General features: G+C 51.3%; 8 protein-coding genes across 8 annotated transcripts; 3 read left to right on the forward strand and 5 right to left on the reverse strand.

Moving 5' to 3' along the window:
- Positions 1-2,770: 2,770 nt before the first annotated feature.
- On the forward strand, positions 2,771-4,183 carry BDV17DRAFT_300323 (uncharacterized protein; the record flags this gene model as incomplete). The annotated part of the gene is made up of 4 exons (XM_073764036.1): positions 2,771-2,931; positions 3,007-3,132; positions 3,166-4,006; positions 4,054-4,183. The coding sequence occupies exons 1-4, from the start codon at positions 2,895-2,897 to the stop codon at positions 4,181-4,183; spliced, it is 1,134 nt and encodes a 377-aa protein (XP_073612129.1). The 5' UTR covers positions 2,771-2,894.
- A 580-nt stretch (positions 4,184-4,763) lies between these two features.
- On the reverse strand, positions 4,764-6,750 carry BDV17DRAFT_185666 (F-box protein). Its single transcript, XM_073755031.1, has 2 exons — positions 5,307-6,750; positions 4,764-5,258 (listed from the first exon to the last, which is right to left on the reverse strand). Exons 1-2 carry the CDS (start codon positions 6,741-6,743, stop codon positions 4,938-4,940), a joined length of 1,758 nt encoding a protein of 585 aa, XP_073612130.1. The 5' UTR covers positions 6,744-6,750; the 3' UTR covers positions 4,764-4,937.
- Positions 6,751-6,991: 241 nt separating this feature from the next.
- On the forward strand, positions 6,992-8,282 carry BDV17DRAFT_272302 (NADP-dependent oxidoreductase). The gene is made up of 2 exons (XM_073758877.1): positions 6,992-7,847; positions 7,901-8,282. The coding sequence occupies exons 1-2, from the start codon at positions 7,023-7,025 to the stop codon at positions 8,144-8,146; spliced, it is 1,071 nt and encodes a 356-aa protein (XP_073612131.1). The 5' UTR covers positions 6,992-7,022; the 3' UTR covers positions 8,147-8,282.
- Positions 8,265-10,205, reverse strand: BDV17DRAFT_272303 (uncharacterized protein). The gene has a single exon (XM_073758878.1). The coding sequence runs from the start codon at positions 9,846-9,848 to the stop codon at positions 8,391-8,393; it is 1,458 nt and encodes a 485-aa protein (XP_073612132.1). The 5' UTR covers positions 9,849-10,205; the 3' UTR covers positions 8,265-8,390.
- Positions 10,196-11,330, reverse strand: BDV17DRAFT_272305 (uncharacterized protein). Its single transcript, XM_073758879.1, has 2 exons — positions 10,984-11,330; positions 10,196-10,935 (listed from the first exon to the last, which is right to left on the reverse strand). The coding sequence occupies exon 2, from the start codon at positions 10,865-10,867 to the stop codon at positions 10,469-10,471; it is 399 nt and encodes a 132-aa protein (XP_073612133.1). The 5' UTR covers positions 10,868-10,935; positions 10,984-11,330; the 3' UTR covers positions 10,196-10,468.
- Positions 10,901-11,845, reverse strand: BDV17DRAFT_294527 (uncharacterized protein; the record flags this gene model as incomplete). The annotated part of the gene is made up of 2 exons (XM_073762853.1): positions 10,901-11,151; positions 11,503-11,845. 2 exons carry the CDS (start codon positions 11,843-11,845, stop codon positions 10,901-10,903), a joined length of 594 nt encoding a protein of 197 aa, XP_073612134.1.
- Positions 11,846-12,343: 498 nt separating this feature from the next.
- On the forward strand, positions 12,344-13,068 carry BDV17DRAFT_185678 (EthD domain-containing protein). The gene has a single exon (XM_073755032.1). The coding sequence runs from the start codon at positions 12,464-12,466 to the stop codon at positions 12,854-12,856; it is 393 nt and encodes a 130-aa protein (XP_073612135.1). The 5' UTR covers positions 12,344-12,463; the 3' UTR covers positions 12,857-13,068.
- A 37-nt stretch (positions 13,069-13,105) lies between these two features.
- Positions 13,106-14,942, reverse strand: BDV17DRAFT_284005 (cytochrome P450; the record flags this gene model as incomplete). Its single annotated transcript, XM_073760458.1, has 6 exons — positions 13,106-13,261; positions 13,319-13,769; positions 13,828-14,205; positions 14,259-14,491; positions 14,557-14,648; positions 14,699-14,942. The coding sequence occupies 6 exons, from the start codon at positions 14,940-14,942 to the stop codon at positions 13,106-13,108; spliced, it is 1,554 nt and encodes a 517-aa protein (XP_073612136.1).
- Between the last annotated feature and the right edge of the window lie 771 nt (positions 14,943-15,713).

Here is a 15,713-nt window from a genome sequence, read left to right on the forward strand (position 1 = left end):
AGAATGATAGGCAGAAAAAGAGCCGATCCAAACGCCAGATGGCTTGTACAGAAGGTCTTTCATTTCAGGAAGCCAGGGATCTAATTTCGTCCAGAAATGAGGAGATAGAAGCAAGAGGGGGGGGTACCAGCGAAGGTGCTCCTCAAAGTTTAGGTGTACCTGAACGTGCTCCACCAAGATGTTCAGAATGTAATATTCAGGGACATAAGAGAACCAGCTGTCCTACTCGTTTTGGCTTTTAGTTTCTGCAATTTAAATTACTTTTGGCAGTGGTATATTACTTTAAAGTTGATCAAGCATCTAGTTTTAAGGCGTGTGCACGGATGACCCGGGAAGTACGGGTCACCCGGGAATTACGTTAACGCACCGATGGCGACAACACCTTGATATCAGGCCATGCGTGCAACAAACAGCCTTGCCAGGACCACACAACACCTTTGCGCGATACTAACCTCTAAGATGCATAAAATATATATCTGTCGTCCTGCATGCAAAATTTGCGGTACTTGCTCGCTCTGCTACCTCCGCTTCTTTGACTGGCGCCGAACCAGAACTTCTTATAAATTGATTAGTTTAATCTCCTCAGACTATATTGCTTTAACTATATTCTCGAATCCTGCTTGTATATCTTAATTTCATAGCCTAAATATGTAGTATGAATGTATAGAACTCTTTGATTTCGTGTAAGGCTCGTGGATATCCATATATTATCGTACGATATCCACGGATATATGCCGGATATCTGTGGATTATCCCGCGTTATCCATGGATTTCGCATGATATCCACACTAGTATTACCAGTAGACCAATTATGATAGAAGATAACCTAGGAAGATTAGATCTATCAGATTCCCACTTCTATCCTTGCAAGTCTCAGGTTTTACTATCTATCTTCTGAGGTTCCCTTTCTCCAAGCATCGTACGCCTTCTGGAATGAGCATGAACATGAGTTTCCAGCACTATCTAGTCTTGCTCGGGATGTTCTTGCTATCCCAGCTAGCGGAGCCGGTGTTGAACGTCTTTTTAACTCTAGTCGTGATATCTGTCACTATCGCCGTGGCCATCTGAAATCTTGCATGATCAAAGACTTGATGATGTGGATATGTACATCAAAGTTTGAGCTTGAACAAGAGCAGCTAGAACTGATGAAAGAGTATCTTCCAGCTAGTGGGGTTGTTGCTATGGAGGGGAAGACAGCTTCTGTTCAGCTACAGGCAGATTTTGAGCCTGTCAGTGATAATAAAGAGGACGATACTGGTGATATCGACACTGAATGTCATACGCCTATCGATCTTTCTTCTTGTTCAACAGGCTGAGTCATATTTTAGTCAGCCACATCGGTTCTTCTAGCCGTCACGGCTTCGAGCTAGCTCTCATCAAGAACTACTTCATGAATTGACTATTTCGTCGAACCACGCTTCTTACACTGAAATACAAGAACAGCCAGCTAAATGACAGTGTATAGGGATAGGGACAGGGGATAGTAGACAGCAAGAAGAACAGCATGTACAACAGCTCTATGAGCTAGATGACGAGATTGAACACCCCTTGCCCCAGAATGAGGTACTAGCACGGGGAACTAAGAGGGTTCGTAAGGCCCCAAGAGGGTTTGAGGATTATGAGATTACCAAACCATAGTTAGATAGCAGTTTAGAAGTCTTCTATATACAGCTGTCAGATAAGGCCAGAGGAGTCCTTCTTAAGGGCCCGGAGGTCTTAAGGATATTCTAAGATCAAGAGGAAGAGACAAGAGGTTCGGTTTGGAAATGCAATATAGCTTGGAGTTCGACAATCTGGCTATGTTGGTTGCTCCGAAGATAAGACACGAAGAGCAAAACTATATACAGGCAGTGAGCGTCCTTACATATCCGTAGCTATTAAAGCAATCATACAACTTGGGTTTGATCGCTTTGTTGACCGTCATTCTAATCATATCACTTTGATATGATTGCTTTGTTGGTCATATCAATATGGGATATTGATATGACGCTAGTCCCCTTTTGTCCTAGTGTCTTCGGTTCATAGTTCCTCCGTCGTTGTCGTACGTTGGCAGCGGCACGGTAGATTCATTGGCTGACGTCGGCTAGTTTCCTGACAACAGCCTAACTACCTTAATACTGAGATTCTCATGTTCAGACGCTGACTTGGATACACCCCCTAACCTATGAATTACATACAAACAGGCATAAATTATGGCCGGCAGCGAAGCCAGTGAGACGGAAGATCACCATGACGTGGGAAAGACTGGAAATATAATGATACAGTGCATCTAAGCGATGCTGAAACATTCTTTCACGCAGAGTGTAGAGTCGAGGTTGTAAATGAGCCGGAATACAGCCGGCCGGTCCGATAATGATGGGTTTACATCATCTTTTTCTGCCTTCCCGATTGGGCGTACATGAAGCGAAACGCTCGCGTCATCCACCCAAACACCAAGATCGCAGGGTCCGCAGGTGGGCCAAGGAACATGCCAGAAAGGCAAGGTCGGCCGGTCCCGTAGGGCTATACGGAATGAATAAATATTAGGCATAGCCAGCCGGCTGCTGGACCCTGAATGGGATAAAGACTTTTCCGTCATTCCCTCTCCTGGTCCTGATCCTGATACCCATGGTAGTAAACATCAATCGACTAGGTTTGTGTGGAGTCGTCAAGTCAACAGAATGACAATCATTAATCAGGGAGGTAAGGAAGTCTCCAGCTTTCTCCATTCCGACCGTCCACCCTGCGCGCGGCCGCGACACAAACAGGGTTAACTGTTCCAATCGCCACAGCCATCTCTTCCCTGATCCTGAAGGAAATAGACAACATCAAGAATCAGTTCAAAGTCGACACCACCGCCCTAAAAAATATCACCGACCACTTTGTCGGTCAGCTCGAAGACGGTCTCAGACGCTATGACGGCGAAATTGTACGTCGCTACTGCCTTTCCTGGTTATCTAGCAACTAACAGCTCCCAGCCAATGAATGTGACATGGGTCCCTTCGTTCCCAACAGGCTACTAAACAGGCCGGTACCTCGCCATTGACATGGGTGGGACAAATCTGCGAATCTGCGATGTTGCCCTGACCAAACAAAAGGGCGCGTACACGATCGAGCAGGACAAATACCGGCTTCCGCCCCATTTGAGGAAAGGTAAGGGGGCTGAGTTGTGGAAATTCATTGCAGAGAAACTGGAGGACTTTCTCACCAAATATAAGTTGGTCGGGAAGAATGGGGAGAAACTACCCCTGGCCTTTACCTTTTCGTACCCAGTCACCCAAGATCATATCCGACATGGAGTACTGCAGCGATGGACCAAGGGATTTGATATCTCTGGCGTGGAAGGGGAGGATGTAGTGGCACACTTGGAGGAAGACTTTGAGAGGAGGAATGCATCTGTGCGGCTTGTTGCGCTGGTAAATGATACAGTCGGCACTCTCATCGCCTCTGCCTACAAGAACCCAGCGACCAAGATTGGGAGCATCTTTGCGACAGGGTGCAATGCTGCCTATATGGAGAAGGTTTCTCGGATCCCCAAGATTGCAAATCACGGCTCCGAATTTGAGAGCGACGCCCTTGTCTTCATCAACTGCGAATACGGCGCCTTTGATAACAGACACAAGGTCCTCCCCCGGACAAGATTTGATGAAGAGATCGATGAGACTTCTGCAAGGCCCGGACAGCAGGCCTACGAGAAGATGGTTGCCGGAATGTACATGGGTGAGTTACTCCGGCTGCTCCTTCTCCACCTGCACGAGTCCAGTGGGTTCTTCACCGATGCCGAAATTGATCGGCTCAGGGGCTATGGCACGATGGACTCTGCTTCTCTGTCCCGGATGGAGGTGGGCGGATCTGAGGCAGGGAGGATGACGGCTGCCAAGTGCATCCTAAAGGAGCTGTATGGGATCGAGGCCACGGACGAGGAGGCGAGGGTTTGCTGCCTTCTGGCCGAGATTGTGTGTACTCGTGCAGCAAGGTTATATGCATGCGGAATTGCAGCATTGTGCAGGAAGCAGGGCATCAACGAGTGCGCCGTTGGCGTTGACCTTCGAGAAGTACTCGCAGTTCCGCGAGCGAGGCGGTCGATACCCTGGGCGAGATCTTGGACTGGCCTGAAGGGCAGCAGCTGGTGAAGCTGGTTACGGCAGAGGATGGGTCTGGCGTTGGGTCTGCTCTGATTGCGGCCATCACATTGAATCAATAGACCATGGTTATAGAATAATAGATGGGGTGGCATCATCGATCAGGCTCCTTCCTGTTAATCAAGTATCGGATACTGACTCATATAGCCTTCGGATAACTCGGTGTAGGAACGGTGTCGGGTCAGCGATTGGTTCTATCAATAGACACCCTACCTTCCTACCACGCGTATCACGTCTCTATACGTCTAGGGACGCAATATTAGTGTTACGGCTCTCGGTTCTCTTTGAAATATAACTTATTACTTTAAACAACTTTTGATACAACTCAATCAATCCATGTGATCAAAAAAGTACCAGACAGAAGTTTCTGCGACCTGTCTACGAAATTCAGCGGCGGCTGAGGTTCCCCGCAGGGTTCGTTCAAAGTGTGTAGCTAAAGGTTCTGCGCATCTGACTATTGCTATTTAATCAGACATGTCTACGCGCTTTCCTTTCTTGCATCGTGGGTTACATTGTCATTTGGCCCATTGACCTACCATTGGTTCTAGTGGGGGCTCAATACCTATTATATGGAGCTGATATGACACCGCCCCATCGGTCGAATATGACAGTGGCTGGACGAGTATGTCGCGTAGTATTCTCTATCCATTTTGCTTTTGCTGTCGCCCTTAACACACCCAGGATATCTCGATTGTGGTGAGCCCTGATCCAAACCGTGGCCCACGCTGATTGCGCAGGTTTCGCTCAGGAAGGATATTATTTCTGCATGGAACAACAACCGGTAAAAGCGTCTGGAGCGCGCTTGAAATTGGGTTGTTATTCCTGCTCTTCGTTCACATCTTCCCACCCATCGTCAGAGGGCTCGTCTTCCTCCTCACTGTACTCATCGCGAAGCATGCTGAGCAAGTGCAACAAGGCTTGGGAGCGGACGATCTCGTCAGTAGGTGGGGAGTTTGGATCGGCATCCCACAGTCCACCAGTAGGCGTCGGCTCTTCGCCTGCGCGAACGGCGGGACCATCGGGTGCCATACTGAGCATTCGGATCGTTTTGGTGGGAAAAATGCGTGCAGGGCCTGCATGGTGGGCATCGTTTCCCTCACCAGGTCTATTGCTTGGGGGTTGCCGGCGGCCAAGGGTCTCGAGAAATTAGTTTCCAGCGGACGTCGCGGATAAGTCAAGACTTACGGTATAGGTGCTCATGATTACGTCGTCATACAATGCCATGAAGCTGATCGGAACCGCGAGCTGCGGCGTGGAACAGGTAAGGAAGGAATATGATGCGCGGGTTTGACTATCAACGTCCTGGATGCGGTTCTCATCGTCGAGAGCAACGACATAAACTCGATCTTGGATTTCAAACATGAGTCTATGGTTGCGCACTGACAACCAACCACCAAGGTCGAAAGTTGACCCATCTGAGTCACATTCGATTATGGCGCTGCATGCCGCAAGACTGTCCTGTCCATGAAGCGCTTTGCGCCAGTCCGAGCATACAAAGACTCGGCCAGCGCGAGAAACACCAACAAATAAATTGCCGTTGAGCATCCCTGCTCCCCATTCATCTTCCCCGTTGCGGACATGCTCCGGGTCAACAGGCGTCGGCAATGGGCCTTTCTGGAGTTTAATCGGCACCATGTGCTCTTTCGTAGGCGGCCCTGGGGACGAGTACTGACGCAATGGGTCATGTTGTGCCAGTCCCATCAACCTCGCACTCGCTGCGGCGGAGTTCCCCTTGGGAGGTCGAATATGGTATACATCTGTACAATCTGATGGCCGCAAGGTGCCCATGAATTCACCTGACTTTTTATCATATGCATGGTAACCTCGTGGTCCCATGGAATAGATGACGGTGTCCGAGCTCTGGTCGAGATGACCGACGGCATCATGCTCGATCTGGAGATGGGTCGTCAACCTAGGGGGCTGCTGCGTCATGTCATAAACGAATCCCTGGCCCTGGGTCGAGACTACACAAAGCGTCCAATATGACAGCTGGAATCCTCTTGTCTGACAGTCGTGGTCTAGAATCGCAATTCGACGAAACTCCCCTCGCGGCGCATCGTCAACGTCTGCCTGCCAGACCTCGACCGCATCTCCTTCGCGATCAAAGACTACCATCCCATCTTGGTATTCCAGGTGCGCGTACGGGCGGACCGCATGTTCGTTATCGGTGTCGAGGGTGGAGGGTAAGCGCCAGAGCAGGCGGCCTGTGTCTAGATCGGTGACATTGAAACCGCCGGCATGGGAGGTAGAAACGACGAATCGACGCTTCAAGTCGGCGCGAAACCGCCAGACAGGATCATTGCCGACCTGGAGAATGCGCTCGCGGCTGACTGGCGAGTTGGCCTCCCAATTGCGGGCAAGGAGTGTCTGTCGCTCACATAGACCTTTGCAGGTAGTCGTATCGTCAAACCATTTCGAGAGGGTCGGACCGGGGCGGGGGGCAGCTTTGGAGAGGGCAGAGTAGATAGCGTCTTGGTGGGTGAGGTCGATAAACTGGTGCCAGGCCTTGGAGACTGCGGTCAGAGAGGCAACGGCGGAGAGCGAGGCAAACTCTAAGACGCGCAGGACCAGCTCAGGTGGAAGGATTGCGAGAGGGTCGGTCACGGGCGAGGTGCTTTGCATATCCGTCGGGCTGCAATGGAGGGCAATTGGAGACAGAAAGAATGAGTGGAGATAGAGAAAGATGGTGGTGATGACGCAGTGGGCTGACTCAGCTACCTGTCTCATCAGCTAGTCCCGATGGAGTCTAGTGCCTCCGTTGTCAGTCCGCCGAGGTCAACCTCGGCACTTTCCCAAACAGGAAGCAATCCCCGCGTGCAGGTGTTTCTTTGTTCTCCTTCTCCCTTTTCTTCCACTTGGTCTTTCTTTCCCTTCTACCTTCTTTTCTCTGGCGTCTTTATCATGTCGAACAAGAAGATTGTCCTCCACAAGCGGCCCGCCGAGGGCATCGATCCCTCGCTCACATCCGGCACCTTCCGACTGCGCACTGTCCCCCGTCCTGACAATAAGAATGTCCCGGCCGATAAGGTGCTTGTGCGCGTACATTACCTGTCCCTCGATCCCACAATGCGAGGATGGCTCTCCGCTCGTCGGTCCTACATTGCGCCCGTGGAAGTCGGCGCTGTAATGCGGGGACCGAGTATGGCTCAGGTAATTTCGGTCGGCAGTAATCTCGCCGCGCAATTCCAAGCTGGAGATTGGGTTTATACTTGGGCGGGCTGGCAGGAGTATGCTGCCTTGGGTGTCAAAGAACTGGAAAAGATTCCAATCCCCCCCGGTGGACGTCCCACGGACGTTCTATCCACGCTGGGCGTGACAGGACTGACGGCATACTTTGGACTGATCGACGTCGGACAGCCTCGTGAGGAAGACACAGTCGTGGTCTCTGGTGCTGCAGGGGCAACCGGTATGATAGCCGGGCAGATCGCGAAGATCAAGGGCGCAAAGCGGGTGATCGGACTGGCGGGCTCCAAGGACAAGTGCGACTTCCTAGTCAAGGAGTTGGGCTTTGACGTTGCCATCAACTACAAGGATGCCGACTGGCGGAACCAATTGAAGGCCGCCACCCCGGACTTCATCGACATTTACTTTGACAACGTTGGCGGCGATATTCTAGACATGTGTTTGACCCGGGCCGCTCGAAACTCGCGATTTGTGATGTGCGGTGCCATCAGTCAGTACAACTCTACAAAGCCAAACGGTCCTGCAAACTATATGAACATTATTGTATGTCGCTTGCCTTCATCCATCTTCCGCGTTTGGTGCTAATGACTGTGCAGTCGCAACGCATAACCATGAAAGGATTTATCGTTTTCGATTACGCTAAGCAGTATCAACAGGCCCGCGAAGAGCTTTCTGCCTGGCTAGCGCAAGGAAAGCTCATCCGCAAGGACCACATCGTACCGGGCGGACTTGAGGCTGCGCCTAGGAGCCTCGTTGATCTGTTTGCCGGCGCGAATACTGGAAAGATGATGGTAGAGGTTGCGCCGGCCAGTGAGGCCCTGGCCCCAAAAGCAAAGCTGTAGTCAGTTTATGTTGTTCTCTGGAAATACTTTCAGTGTTCTATATACCCAATATCAGTGGAGTCCAATAGTTAATCGAGTCCCCTACTCAATATTCGCCTTTGTCCTCTAACGTATGTCGGTGGTGATGCGGGTCAAAATATATGTCGAGTACGCGAGCTTCCACTTTGTGTTTCATACATGACTAACGAGTACTATGCTTGCCGCCGCCTACATACCCTTCGTGTCATTCTTGTTGGATCCGGATTCACTCCAGCATCGCGCGTTTGAATACAGCGTGGAAACGCGCCTCGGCATGTGCCATGTCTATCTTTGCTGCCTCGCTCAGCAATCGTTCCGACCTGGCTTGTACCTGATCTCGCAAGGAGTCCCAATCTAATCCGACTAGCCGGCCGTTCTGCTTCACAATGTTCCCGTCTACAATCACCGTGTCGATGTGCTTCGGCGAAGCGTGGAAGACGACGGTTGCTATGGGATCCACGACAGGCACCGTATCAATATCATCGCAGCGGAACAAGACCAGATCAGCCTTCTTTCCAGGCGCAATGGAGCCAATCAAGGAGTCCAACTGCATAGCTTGTGCGCCACCTAGAGTAGCCATGCGTAATACATCAGCTGTTTTCCTTCGGAGGTCCCTCTGTACAGCCTCGTCGTACCCGTGAGCATACTCGCGAGCGCGCTGGACCTGAAGGGCCAGTCTCATCTGCGCCACGAAATCATTGCCCTGGTTGGAAGTAATGTCAAGCCCTAGGCCAGTACGGCATCCGAGGTCATTCGCTTTCCATATGATGGGATAGCCCATCCCCATTTGCAGCTCTGTATCGGGTGTCCCGATGACCCCTGCCCTAGAACGTCGCACGGCATCGATTTCATCGTCAGTGAACCAGACCCCGTGGCTGAACACGAGGTCTGACCCCATCATCCCGGCATCTTCAAGCTGCTGCACTATCTCAGGCTTTGGCTCTCCATCAGACACAACCGAAGCATGAGCCGTTATGATTCTCGGTTCGAGCGCTCTGGCAGCTTTCAACCCCTTGATGTTCTCATCTCGTGTCAGATTCGTCGGATCGTCCAGGGCCACTCCGAAGGTCAGGAGTGAGCTGCTAGCATCATTGTTGGTAAAATGTTTGCTTCGCACACGGAGCGCATCATTTATCCTCTGAGTCTGGTCAAACGGATCGTCCGCAACACTCTCTGGCACTCCGGGAACGGTCGGGTTGGGGTAGAAACCATAGCAGAATGTCCCTCGAATACCGGCATCTTTCAACCCCTTAATAGCAGCGTCTGCATGCCCCGGCGAGTTCACTGCATGACAGTGGTCAAGAACTGTCGTAACGCCATTGCTGAGAAGACTCAAGCCTGCTGCATAGTTGGCAATTTGCATGTCTTTAGCCGCGTACAGGCTTCCATGGACCGTTCGCAGATGACAGGCATAGCCAAACAGGGACCAGTCGGCGGTGATACCGCGCAGGAGATGCTGCCACATGTGGTGGTGGCCGTTGACAAAACCGGGTGTGATGATGGAGTTTTTCGCATCGATTATGACCGCCGTGCTTCCATCGCTGGTAGTTGGTATGGAAAGATCGGGGCCCAGGCACTTGATCCATGAATCTTCAATGAGGATATCGTGATGGTACAGGACTTCGTTGTCCCGGTTCATTGGAACCACCGTGGCACCTTTGATCAAGATATATGAGTCTGGCATGGCGAAGTTTGAGCTAGCGGTTCAAAACATGGGAGCCAGAGAGTAATCAGCAGAAGTAGAAGCTGACTGCAGCTTGAAAAAGAAAAATTATACTAAGCTCCCATCCGTCAGGTGAGATATGACGTGGCTCGAGAGCAGCTCAGCGTATAGGTTAGGGCCTACCCCGCCTGGTACCAATGTTAGGCCCCCCAGCAGTACCAGTATACCCGCGCGTCTCCTCAAGGACATATCCCACCAAGGCATCCAGAGGACGTCATTTGAGACTGGGTGTCGGACTTACTATTACACAAGCTTTCAGCGTTTGTGACTTTATCGGTGAGAACATATACACTTGAAGTAGACTGAAAGGCCCGCGCATTTGTGTACCTGCAGATGTCACCATACATTAATACTGCGCAGGCAACTCATGTCTGTCTGACTTATAGCCAGAAGATAATTCTAGTACGTACTCGTGGGAAGCCAACCCGTGTTTATATGCCGGTTGCGCCGCACTATCCATGTTGTTTCCCTTCCTCCAAAAGAAAACTGCAGCAACAATGATCAATACCACCCCAATGACAGACCCCACTACCGCAGCAACAATTGTTCCCACTGGCGTCGAAGACTCATCGCTCTCTGCTCTATCTGCAGGTGTAGCGGCTTCGTAAGCTTCTATTGTGCGGGTCGCCGCGGTGGTGGTAGTCGTAGCAGACACTCTCCGAAGGTTCAGCAGGGCCGCGTCGGCGATCCAGGAGACCGACAGGATCTCTGTAACCTGAGACGCCTCCTAGGGACCCAGCAGTATACATTGTCTCGATCCATGAAGAGCTGTTGTCCGTGCAGGCAACATCGCCTACGTTGAGATCGGGCCACGTCCGCGTATGGCAATAACGGCTATTCTCAAAGGTGCAGAGCATCACAAACGGGTCGGTGGTTGACAATAGCAATTCAGTAGTGGCTGAAATCTCGGCGGCATCATAGCACGTGGTGAAAATCTTGCATGGTGCTGTCGCTGATGTCGTCGGACAGCACCCGGCCATTCCAGGGAACTCCGAGTCTGAGGCGTAGAAAACTCAGGCATTCCCATCGTAGCAGGCAAGACGAGAATCTGCTGAATCATTAGACTTGTCATATCCACGGTGCTGGGGAGGCTTTCTTTTGGATCCCTCATAGTACCCGCAGATGCTCGCCTCCCCTGCAGAAGTGGTACCCTGGCGGATGAGCTCATGCTCGCCTTTAGGAACAGGCGCCAAAGTTGGCTCAGGGAGAATTGTAAGCAACATCGCATCAAGAACCGTGGGCTTGGGGGTAGCGAGCACAATGGCTTCCACGGCCACAGTCAGAAGTAGGAACCACACGGCAACGGCGCCCGGTCAGTTGAATGGAACGGTTCATTCAGTTCTACTTCCTCCTGTCGCCGATGGAGATTGTTATGCTTTATATCTTTTCGACCTCTTCTTTGCCCCGTTCTGCCAAGCCGTAGGCTTGCCAGCTAGCGTGGCCTAGTGTCGATGGACGGGGAGATTCTTAGCGAGGAGCGGAATTAACCCCAATGGTTCCTGACTCCACGTCTAGGTCATGAAAATCCGTCAGTGAGACTGTCCATCACTGGAACGAGCAAAGACATACCAAGAATTTCATCTTCAAGGCTTCACGCACTGGAGGTATCGCTCACCCCGTGCACAAGCGCTCTCCTGCAGAGCGCTACAGCAGGCGACGGTGGTCTGGTCAAGGCAGCCATCTGCAGCAGTGCCGTTCTTCGCCACAGCGAGCACAATGTCGCCCGTGTCAAGGACCTGGAATGGCTGATATGGCGAGGATCCGCAGTAGTCGGAGTCGTAGCCATACTCGGACTTGTTCCAGCTACATCCTCGGTCGGCAATGATGCAGTCGTAGTCTTCAGGGTTGAGGGTGGCAGAGGGCGAAGGGACGGCAGAAGACGAAGGGGTGGCCGAGGAGGAGAATTGAGCTGCGGCGGAGCCAGCCAGCAGAGCGAGGAGACTGAGAGTGAACTGCATTGTGAACTGAGATTTTGGCAATGTGAGTGTTGACGATTCAAAGACGCATTAGGGGGACTCTTGACTCCTTTATAGGAATCGGAAGTCCCCAGGGGCCAGCTACGCCAGCATGAACTCAAGACTCTGCACCGAGCTCCTCCGCAGCGATCTGACATCCCTTCCAAGATGTGTCTCGTCGATCTGCTGCATTGTCCAATGTTATCAACAGGAACACGGCAGGTAGGCTGAGATTGCCACTGCGATGAACTGTTCGGGCTGCGATGATCTGCATTTTCGCGATCTGGACTCGCCAAAGGAAATCTGCGGACTGTCTCCGAAAGCCGAAGAACGTCAAGGTTGACAGGCCTAACTTTCAAGTTGCTGAGTAGGTCACCCATGGTCGCAAGTCGTTTCGTTCTTCAGACATGACGCTGGCCCACGTGGCAGGTTTAGGGCTGTCCAGTTGGAATGCAGGGTTAATCTATTGTCGCTGCTTGATTTGCCCCATCGTCTATGCCGACGTCTGTATAGCCTCACCCCGCCTTTACTGCTATAAAATTCAGTAGCAAGTCTCAAGAATCTGCTTTCTCCTTGGTCACTCAGAACCGATCAAGGCCCAATATTGCACGAGAAAAAAAAATGCCTGCCAAAGCTCTCCTTTACGTGACCCGGAAATCGGGGATGACTCCAGCCGAATTCAAGGCCCACTATGAGACAGTCCACGTCCCATTCATCAAGAGCCTCGCCGGCGACGACTTCCCCCTCTCTCATCGACGGCTTTATCTCGCTCGCCCAGCGCCTGGTGATGATGACAGTTACCCTGTTGCTGTTGTCGTCGGTTCTCAGGAAGACTTTCCTTACGATGCTATTACTGAGTTGACCTTTCCTGATGAGACCACCCTCAAAAGATTCTTCAAGCGCCGAATGGAACAGGGGACCAAAGGGACTGTGGATGCTGACGAAGAGAAGTTTTTAGATGGGTCGAAGCTGAAGCTCGTGATATTGGGAGAGGTCAATGAAACCACTCGTTGATCCGTCTCGGGACTGTTGGAACTATATCTGCATGTTTGATGTATGTACCACAGAGCGGAGATATTTGGTATAACAACGAGTTTCTTACTAAAATTAGTAACATGATATCTCAAACCTGTCTAAAAATTGCTTTCCCCTCCATGTCAGATCAGCCATGCACCACCAAGGGGAGGTCGTAATGCCTTGGCCCCTACGGTAGTTTGAGGGGTGAGAAGCCATGAAGAATTTCCTCGGCGCCTTCCACTGATACTACGATCGGCTTCGAGCAGTCACGTATACTTTGATTCCGGTTTGCTTGTTAAACCAGTAATTTTGAGTCTCCCATTCCTTGTCAGGGTCCGCCAGCTCTAGGTGGTAAGTTCTAAGAACCTGAGGGACCAGCTTGTGGATCTCCGCGAGCGATATCTACATCTCGTCAGTCCAAATGAGCTTGTTGATTTCAATGCCTTTCGAGAAACATACGTTTTTCCCTATGCAAGTCCGTGACCCAGCCCCGAAATGCAGCATGTGCCGGTCCATCTCCGCGGTTGCTTCAGGGTCGCGTAACCAGCGAGTTGGGTTAAAAACGGTCACATCATCGCCAAATATTTCTTTTTCGTAGTGAATGACTGCGGGATTGATACCAACCGTGGTCCCAGCGGGCAAGAACTGCCCTGCTATGACTCTTCCCCCAGCCGGCACGTATCGAGGCAAGCCAAGAGCTACGCTGGGGTGCATACGAATGGCTTCTTTGATACAGGCCACCAAATAGGGGAGCTGAAGTGCTTCATTGTACTGGACACATCTGCTGAGTCGTCCGCCTCGGTCCGCTTGGTCGATCTCCTCCAGCAGTTTCTCGTAGGCATCCGGGTGTTTCATCAGGTAATAGAAGACCGCACGGAAAGTGATGGAAGTCGTATCACTACCGGCAAATCTGTGATTTGTGATCCGATTAGCCCTAGCCAACCGCAGGCGTTCGCTCTATAACGTACATCGCCGCGACAGATTCACTCTGGACCCCGAGAATGTCAAAGTCTTCCTTCGCGTCTCGAACTCGGAAAAGTTTGCTGAGCAGATCGGAACGATTGACCATTTGATCTGGATCTGCCATTTGCTGCAGTCGCTGCTCGACCCAGAATTTCCCAGCATTCCGTATCTCATCAAACCCGTGAGCAGCATTGCGAACCCTGGGCAGAAACAGCCCCAGTATGGGCTGGAAATTCATCAGGAATTCTGGCAGGAGACACATGACGGTCATTGGCGGCATCAATGTGTCCATGCTGAGAATATAGTTATCGAAGTCATGCTCATCGCGCATAAATCCGAACTGCTGACCGAAGAACAGGGACCCGATAACGTCGAGGGCGTACCTTTGCCCATGTTAGGGTAGTGGACAACAATCAAACTGTGAAGCAGCACCTACCACTGGGTCCAAACACCAAGGTCAATAATTTCTTTCCTCTGAGCGAACTTGGCCATCTTCTGCATGAACATGTCCATGCACTCATCAATGTACTCCTCGGACTCCAGGACGCTGGACATTGAATATACATTGTTCACCAGCTTTCTGCGCGCTGTATGTTTTGCCTCGTCCAGCTGGGAGAATTGATCGCCATGCGGGGTTATCTCCACAGCCCAAGGGGGATAAAAGCTGGTCTAGCTCTCACACCGTTACCAGGACTGGTCAAGTGTCTAAGGGTGCATAGAGTCTTGTCAATTACCTTTGTAAAGCCACTTTTGCTACCGTAAATCACCCTGATGGAGCTTGGGTCGGCGACCGAGACCTCATTGGGCCCAATGCGCACCAGAGGGCCTTTTCATATTCAGTCTCCCTGGAAATCATTGTGGGGCGTCATGGCTTACCGTGTTTCTCATGCAGTCTTCGCTGGATATGTTCCATCTTTCCCGTTGATACTTGGTAACCATACCAGTATCCCGACACAGAAGCCCAGAAGGGACCGGGTATATTCTTTAGGGGATGGAGGAGGCGAGTATAGAGGACCCAGCCAATGCAGTAAAGGAAGAAGAAGAGTATCCCATAACTCCATATAGACAGGTGAGCGCTGGAAACAGGCTCCAGAAAACGAAGAAATGAATTTGAGACCATCTCGTCGTGCGTCGAGGACACTGGCTTAATGGGTTGCTACATGCTGGCCGTCTATATGCTCTGGGCGCGGGTAGGCGGAATATATATCACAGACCCTGCATTCGTTCTCTCGAGGAGCGCTCCGGAGCCTTGAGGTGCATTAATTGCAGGGTTCCCGATGCGGGGTATACGCTGCCCCCTGTAGACACACGGTAACTAGTCAATCGTCAACACCTGTTATCCGAAGTGCTCTGTACGAGGCAAGGGTTGCGCTATACTAACTGCGGTCTATAATCAGCCTCATGAGCCTTGCGGGACACCAAACCATGAAAACATCTTCTATGTCATCAGTGGCAATAGATCCAGTCTCTTCTCGCTTGATTGATACCTTCATGATGAGGTGCGGGGAGGAGGGCCAGGTATGCAGACCAGTGGGGCTGGTCACATTACAATTGCCAATTAACGACAAAGGTCTACCGAGACATCATCATGCATTGCGCCCATGACGTTGCACGGTTTTGGATGCCTGCGAATGTCCATGAGCCGGAAGATCCCAGGCTGGTGCTTGATGGCTGGGGATAGAGATCGTGCGGCTCTGCACAAGACCTGAGCTGCTCAGGATGGTTTCAGTTGGGACAGACAGAGATAAATCTGTGCTTCCCTTGAGCTATTGTTCAAGCACATATTATGGGGATTAATTTCAAGAACCGGGTCAGGTTGCAAAGATACGGTGGCGTCCAGTCAACATGTAAACAACGGATCTGCCGCTTTGAAGGCATCACAGCCGTGGTA

The sequence above is a fragment of the Aspergillus undulatus genome, assembly GCF_047715775.1.
Source record: "Aspergillus undulatus strain CBS 261.88 unplaced genomic scaffold BDV17scaffold_55, whole genome shotgun sequence".
In the NCBI taxonomy this organism is placed as follows: domain Eukaryota; kingdom Fungi; phylum Ascomycota; class Eurotiomycetes; order Eurotiales; family Aspergillaceae; genus Aspergillus; species Aspergillus undulatus.